The sequence below is a fragment of the Arachis duranensis genome, chromosome 2 (genome assembly GCF_000817695.3).
Source record: "Arachis duranensis cultivar V14167 chromosome 2, aradu.V14167.gnm2.J7QH, whole genome shotgun sequence".
In the NCBI taxonomy this organism is placed as follows: Eukaryota; Viridiplantae; Streptophyta; class Magnoliopsida; order Fabales; family Fabaceae; genus Arachis; species Arachis duranensis.
In genome coordinates this window covers 90,001,966-90,009,969 of record NC_029773.3, presented here as the reverse complement: position 1 = coordinate 90,009,969, position 8,004 = coordinate 90,001,966, and the positions used below count along the sequence as shown (strand labels likewise).

Genomic DNA, 8,004 nt, shown 5'->3' with positions numbered 1-8,004 from the left:
ATTTAAAAAATGTATTTTTTTAAATTGTGTTATAATTTTATATTTAGATTTAGATATCTCATGTAAAAGGATATTTTTTAGTCAAATTGGTTAAATGTATTTCTTATTTATTTATCATGTGAAAATATATATTTCAAACAAAATTTTAAAACATAAATTTCAATTACTAAAAAAAATCTAATGAATTTTTTAGTAATTTTACTTTTATTATTAAAAATATATCAACTCTACTAAAAAGTAAATAAAAATATATTATTCATCCTTTTTTATTTTTTCAATTTAGTAGTCATCCAATACTCAAATACTTAGTTGGTTTTATTAATTTTTTATTGATATATCTAAGTTATCTATCTTAGTACTTTAATAGTGTATAGTTAGATATTTTTTTGCTAAAAAAAAAATTTCTAGGCAGTAAAACGCTGCGGTTCCACTCAATGAGACAATTAGCAAGCCCTAAGTGCATCCTCCCGTGCCAGACCTAGCATTCTAGACTCCAGGGCGCCGTTTCAATCTCATCGACCTCGAGAGAGCCCCTCAGCTCCGTTCAGCGACCGCCTCGTGCCGCCGCCATTGTTCATTCGAACAGCTACCGTCTGCGCTCTCACTTCCCCTCGATCGAGAAGCAACCATCGCAAGCTTGGTAGCCTCCATCGCGCGGTACTCATCATCTACTCCAGCACTCTTGCATGCTCTGTCTCCCTCGGTGTTTCTGTCTCCGTTGGTCACTCGGTGTCTCTGTCTCTGTCTCTCGGTGTCTCTGTCCCTCTCCCCAACCACAGTCTCTTGCATGTTCTCTAGGTAACTTTTTTTTATTAACTATCAATTTATGATTGAAGTCTGGTATAGTGAAACTCTGTTAACTCTTATATAGTGAAACTGTGTTACTGAAATAGTGAACCTCTGTGAACTCTGATTCAACTGATCTGAATCTTTATTTGAAAATTATTTTTTGGTTCTTTGATTTTTAGGGTGCTTGCCGCTTCAATTTGAGGGGATTCTGAATTTTGGTTTAAACTGTGATTGAATGTTCTTTGGTTTGGGTATTTTTCACTTTCCTGAAACCTTATCTTTTAATTCGTTGAGATCAAATTATTGTTTTCAGCCTTCGTGATTTTTAGATATTCTTTTTGGTTGCTTTCTTTTTAAATGTTTCAATTGGTGTTATTGTGTTGTTGGTGTGATTTAAATGTTCTTTTTGATTCTTTCTTTTGCTTGAATGCCCAGACAATGCTTGATTGCTTGGATTTAACTGTTCAATGCATAAATTTAATCATGCTGGTTCAGATGCTTTTTGAACTTGGCTTAAATTAAAAGTTTTATATGATGTTGACTAGAAACATAAATTGAGTTTACTAATTCACATGTCTTGAGTGTTAGTGTTGATATTTTCTTATCTTATTTGTTATCAGTTTTAATGTTTTATTGTGGCTTTTATTTCTATGTGAAAATTCTTAAATATCTTCAATTTCCTACCTGATTTAAAGTCCTACAAATGACATGCTTTATGTTTTGTTCTTTAAGTTTCTTTATTCAATTTTATCGCTTGTTTTTCTTGAATTTGTTGAAATTTTCCGTTAGGGTTTACTTTATTATAATGCTCTCTTTTGCAGTACGAGACAACGTCCTTTATTTCTTCTTAAATCTTTATATCAAGCCTCTCTATTTGACAAGTCTGAATGGCCATGGATGCTAATAGAGAAGATCCAAACAGGTATGGTGCTGAGCATTAGAGAAGATGTTTTCTTTGCTGCATTTTCAATTCGATTGAAGTCTCATTTGTTTTTCCATTCAATATATTTCATATTAAGTTATGAAAATTTTAATGTGAATTCAATATCGATGTAATGCCATCTATAGTGTTTTTTTTAATTCTTACTCAGATATTTTTCATGTTTTAATTTAATTTTATTGGCCTCTCATTTGTATGTGGGCTAGATTTCAGAAGTTGTTGTAATTTATACAATATGTATGTTAGTTTTCTAATGTGGTCTCTTGGGTATTTTTCATTATTATGCTTTTAGTTTGTTACAATTTTTTTTGTATACTTAGTTAGTTATTTTCTTGGTTAAAAGTCTCGGTCTTAAATTCTAATCGTGCCTTTATACACTAATAGGAGGTTTTTAGCAACCCAAGTATATTGGCCCAGCGAAAAAGAACTGGTTTTCAGATTTTGTGATCTCAATCAGCAGGTAATGAGATATAATGGCCAATGTGCAGTTTTGTAGAGTAGTGTCAATCTCAATTAATTAGATTACTGATTTGGCTTTATGTTCTTTAATTTGTTATTTTCTATTATTTTCTTCATTTGTGAGACTGATTGCTTTGCCCCTTTGTCGTTTTTCTATGGATATTTTTTTTTAAATTCATTGAGATATTTACTGAACTAGAATTTTCTCAATTATTTATTCTAAAGTTTTCTTCTCATTATAATGTTAGTTCATTTACTGAACTAGAATTTGATTTTTTGTGTGTATATAATAATTTATTGATTAATGGTAAATTCTTAAATAAAATTTAAATTCATAATGAATTAATTTTTAATCGGATGAACTAAAAAATACAGTAGACAAAAAAAGGTTCTTTATTTTTAAATTGATAGTCTTGAATTTAGTTAAGTGTCATATTAATCTTAATGACTTAATGAGATAATAATCAGCACTAAATTTTTTTGAACTTTTCATTCATAATTATGTTGGTTAATTTATTTTAATTACTAAATATTTTCATTTTTTTTAATTCACAAGCTATAGACTTTTTAAAGAATGGCCATCTATACCCTTATCATCACTTCATTTTATTTAATTAACAATTCCCACAAATTTTCCTAATATATATTCTAGCAAACACATGTTAGAAAAGGTATAATATAAATTTCATCATGTTGGACCATTTTTTGTTTTAACTTTATATACCTATGGATGTTAAAACTTATATATAAATGGCTGAGAGTTAGAAGTTAGAAGAAAAGGGAAGGAACCATAATGAAATTGAGTGCTGGAGAAGGAAGTAGTTGCTTTTGGAAGTGGTCCTATAATATAAGGCTGAGTGCACTTATAATTACATACGCGTTAAAAGTTAAAGGTATTAGGCATGCATGTGTTGCTGTCCATGCTCTGTTTTTTCTATTAAAATTAATTGATTCATTAATTTAAATTCACTTTCCTTAATTCTTATTTTCATTTATATATTGGTTGGTGAATTAAGTGCTTCCCATACTTGCCACTCTTGAAGTTCCAAATGCCACTCTTGTGTTGCTCAGTTGGTAATAATAGTAGATTTAAAATATTTCTATTTGCTAAATAATTAGGTAAGATTATGTGAAGCTTTTTTAGCATGTTTAGTTACAAGAGTTAACTTTGTTAAGAAATTTGAATATAGGGTGATAGAGCTCTTCCCTCAAATTTTGTTTCAACTCATGGGGAAGGATTCGGGCCAATATTCTATGTCATTGACGAGTTAGATAATTGTTTATCCTTGGAGGTGATCAAAAAGAATGATCAGTTGCTGATAACTGAGTACTCATTTGAAATGATTAGAACTTTCTATCTTATCGATAGACCGGCATGTGTTCAATTTAGGTACGTTGGTTTTGGAATTTTTTTTATTTCATTGTTTGATAAAGACAACCAACCGATCCAAGTTCACCTTGATCCTAATTGCTATGTTCCTGAGCTAATGGACCCAGAGACACTTGATAATGTGTCAAGAGTCTTCCACATAAAGTATACCAGGATGGAAGAAGACTCATCGGCTGATGTCATTGTTCTGTCTGGGTCTGAACCATCGGATGAACAGTTTTCATCGGATGGTGATGAAGACAATGATCAAGATGGGTCACTGGTTGGGGATAATCCACATAATCCCATAAATTTGTCTAGTGGCAGCAGTTTATCATTGGAAGTTGATGAACACATTAATGTGTCAAACGAATTGCCTGATCATAGGTAATGGTACATGTAACTATTTTCCTTTCTTTTGTATTTTAATATCATTTGATAGCTTTTTATTTTTTACTCTCGTGATTAAGGTTCATATTATCTTGAATTAGATATGCTCCAGAGGTTTCTTATGAAAAGAAGATCACAGCTTGGGATGTTGGACAGTCTAGATTGGTAAGTTAATCTTAAAGAGTGTTTTCTTTTTTTTTTCCTACAAACTTATTGGATGTTCTTCCTAAATCTGTTATTCATTGTGTATAAAAATATTATGTTTATGTTAACTATGAATTATTTGTTGCAGTATTTGGCTTCGAAATTTGCTGTGTATCTTAAACCATCTGGAGATGGTTCGATTTGGACGATCATTGGTCCAGATTCCAATGTTGAGAAGAATGAGTTTTTTTTTTCAGTTACTGAAGAGTCGAGGAAGACGTACAGAATGGAAATTTGGGGTCGGGTGGAGTGAATGTTGTAGAACATATAATTTAAAGGAGGGTGATACCATCACTTTGAAACTTAGCTCGATAGCTAACCGCCAGATAGAGTTATCGATTCAGCGTTGTTAGGCCTCCTATGTATAACTCTATTTGATGGATATTGTAAATTATATGTTAAGTTGTCTTGAAGATATTTTATTTTTTGTTTAATGAACAAATTTATATATGTTGTATATATTTTGTTTTGGTAATAGTAAGTATCCTGATGTTATGTGTTCTTAAGATAATATGTAATAGTAAACTACATCTCTATTGTACTTTTTTTTTTCTGTTCTTTTTAAAAAAAGTTTAAATTTCGTGAATCCCGTGCATTGCACGGGTTATCACGCTAGTATAATTTATTTCTTGAACATTCAATATTTTTTAGGAGTTATAATTTTTTTTTAAAAGATTTTGCGTTAAGTACTGTTTTTAGGCAATTGTTTAAGGTTATATCACTAGTCAAAATTTTTAAACCTTTTTTAAAATATATTATAAGTATATAAAAATTTCAACTACTTAATTTTATAATTATTAAAATAAGTTATGAATCTTCAATCAACTTAAATCACTTATAAAAATAAAGGAGTCAAATCAGTAAAATCACAACTGTTTATTAGAAACAAGTTAACTCGGCCGGTATAACTTATAAGATAAATGAGTTTGGGTCGAACGAGTAGTTAGTTGTTTAGCTCTTTTTCTTCTCATTTTATTTTTTTTTTCTTTTTGGATATATAAAATCTCTTCTAAAATACAAAATATTTTTTTATTTAAATAATTTACTATAATATAAAATATATGAATGTATAATAATTTTAATTTTTATTTATATAATTTTTTTATTGATATGGATATCAAGTTAAAAATAACTAAAATTATGAAGATTTAAAAAACAATTAAAAAAATGAGTCAAACGAATTGATTCATCTAATTCGTTGATTCGGATGAGTCAAGTCAGGTACCTACAAAAGAAGCGTGGTTTTGTGGCGGTTTTTTTTATGATTAACGGCGGTCAAAATTGACACTAATAATTGGCCACTATCTTCCATTTCTGTTGTAGTGGGTTGATATTTTTTTGATTTGTTTAAAATATGAACCAACTCATTTTTTTAATTTTGACTCGCTGCTTGTGACAAGTTAACAAGTTAAATCGAATTCGCCTCTCATTTAGTTGACACAATTACTTAAGTTTTTATAAAAACTTTTTATATTAAACACTTTAACTAATGTTTTTAGAATATTTATTAATTAACAAAACTTTTTTCAATATTCATTACTTACATCTAAGGTTGAAGATTACTTACTGTTTTAAAGAAAAATATTATATGTACACGAAAAATAATATTTATTGTATAAATATATGTGTTGTTCAACTCATTTTTAATGTATATTTTATATGTCAATAATATATATTTTATATAAGTCACTAATTTAATAGTTAAATTTTTATACACATGTAGGTTAAAATAAAAGAAAAATTGTTCTTTCTTATAACAAAAAAGATATTATATACAATATACATGTTCTCTTAAAAAATTTAGTCACAATTTTCACTCTTCAATCGTCAGGTTCTGGAAAAGAAAAAAAAAAATTCTCCTTAGTTGCACGGTACATATTTCTTCATGCATATATTAACAAAAATGTAGTAGAGCTAAATAAATAATACAAAAAAAGATTATATGTTATCAAAATCCAAACGCATCTCCAAAAGAGAAGGAGAGTGAATCTATAAAGATAAAGATACATACAAATTATTAAAACAAACCTAAGTATAGTTGAATGATGACCCTTCTTTAATTCTCCAACACATGAAGAAATTAAACCTATCTCTTTGGTTGCTTTATCTTCTTTCTATAGGTTTATTTATTCCACCTTTTTCATTTTGATGTGAATGTGAAGCTTTTCTATTTGGTATCAAATTCTCTATATATTATTCTTCAAAAAGATATTCATTGTCCTGTTTGTTTGCTAATGATTTTTTGCGCACAAATTCATATGCTTTTTGTAATCTCCATACCACACCATTCCCCTTTCATTTTCTTCCCCATTTCTTGGCATGCTATATATTATAAATAGAAATGACTTCATTATTTGAAGATCAATTTTTAGGTTTAATTTCTTATGAAACTATTATTTAAAATTTTAAATTATTATGATATATATCACCGTATTTATATATTAATTAGAAAATGATAAAAATTTAGGTACAATCAACTTCACGTGAAATTGATAATTGAGAGCTGTTAATGATTTGACTAATTTGACTAAATTTTTATCTAACAACTTTCAATTATCAACTTCGCGTGAAGTCGACTGTACCTAAATTTCTACTTTAAACAATTCGATGATACCAAAAAGGATTACACTTTCAGTTTCTGTGCAGGTGTGTGTGAGATTAAAAGTCTAAAAAAATATCATTAAAAAATAAAAAGTAACTGTTTCTTTTTTTCTTTTTCAATTTTTTTCGTTCAATTTTTTCCCTGTTATGAATTATGAATTTATGATACGTCTTAACTCTTAAGCACGTGATATGTGAAGCTAAGTCAATATTTGATGCAGACCGTATTTCTTCGATTAAGAACTGTGCACTAAATAATGAACCGTATCTTTCTCACTAGTCACTAGTCAGTACTACTATCATTTCAATTTTTAATTAAAAAAAAAACTTATAATTTATAAAATTGTGATATATAAATTGGTATCCACAATTTGTGTTATCTGACTTACTGTTATCACACTAGTGTTGAATTTATCAATTTAGACTCGTATTAACGTATTACATAACTTTAGTCGTTGTATGAAAAATAATTAGCATTTTTTGTTGAGCATTACATGTAGGGATATAAGTATGGGATTGGTTCGAATTTATAGTGAAATTAGAATTGAACTAAATAAATTATAATTGGTTTGATTTGGTTTGAATTTATATTTTTTTTATGTATATACCAAAAAGAAACTAAATCGATTAAAAATGAGTTTGTTCAGTTCGGATAATTAGGTACTCGATGAAGTAAAAATTTATAAAAAAAAATTATCTTAAAAATTCTGTCAGTATAATAAATATATGAAATCAATAGAAATAATCTAAACATATTAAAACTTAAACACATTAAAATTTCAACATATTAAATACTAAAGACATTAAAATTCAAACATATTAAACACAAAACACATTAAATACTATACACATTAAAATCTAAACATGTTAAATACTAAACATATTAAAAGCTAAATACAAAAATGCAATAGAGAGAAACTCAAAATTATTAAAAGGCATATATATTTTTTTAAATTTTTTATTTAATTAATACATAATCGGATCCACAGATTGATTTGGGTTCCGCACATCATAACTGTTACCCGAACCAATTACTAGAGAGAACAATTGGTTTGATTTGGATCAGGTCCGAATACCCGTTAGTTCCAAAATCAATTTAATCGATTCAATTTGAATTTGGACCGATAATTAAATACTCGCTACCTATACTCACCCTAATTACGTGTTTATCAAAAGTATTTTAATGTTTTCTATAATTATATATATTTTATATGATATAAAAATAAAAATTAAATATATTTTAATAATTAAT

The 8,004-nt window shown here is 27.9% G+C and overlaps 1 protein-coding gene across 3 annotated transcripts; it reads left to right on the top strand.

The window, feature by feature from the left end:
• The first annotated feature begins 2,975 nt into the window (after positions 1 to 2,975).
• Positions 2,976 to 4,633, top strand: LOC110277478 (uncharacterized). 3 transcript variants are annotated; one of them, XM_052256416.1, is made up of 4 exons: positions 2,976 to 3,081; positions 3,379 to 3,944; positions 4,049 to 4,112; positions 4,240 to 4,633. In XM_052256416.1, the coding sequence occupies exons 2-4, from the start codon at positions 3,529 to 3,531 to the stop codon at positions 4,402 to 4,404; spliced, it is 645 nt and encodes a 214-aa protein (XP_052112376.1). In that variant the 5' UTR covers positions 2,976 to 3,081; positions 3,379 to 3,528; the 3' UTR covers positions 4,405 to 4,633. The 3 variants fall into 3 exon arrangements, with proteins under 3 accessions (XP_052112376.1, XP_052112389.1, XP_052112384.1); XM_052256429.1 differs by lacking the exon at positions 2,976 to 3,081 and adding an exon at positions 3,212 to 3,307; XM_052256424.1 differs by lacking the exon at positions 2,976 to 3,081 and having other exon boundaries at positions 3,231 to 3,944.
• The last annotated feature ends 3,371 nt before the right edge of the window (positions 4,634 to 8,004 follow it).

Bases quoted from the DNA above. Each gene is read 5' to 3' on its own strand.
- LOC110277478 (XM_052256416.1), top strand. From the start codon at position 3,529: ATGATTAGAACTTTCTATCTTATCGATAGACCGGCATGTGTTCAATTT. The intron at 3,945-4,048 runs GTAATGGTACAT...ATCTTGAATTAG, and splicing joins AACGAATTGCCTGATCATAG to ATATGCTCCAGAGGTTTCTT. The intron at 4,113-4,239 runs GTAAGTTAATCT...TATTTGTTGCAG, and splicing joins ATGTTGGACAGTCTAGATTG to TATTTGGCTTCGAAATTTGC.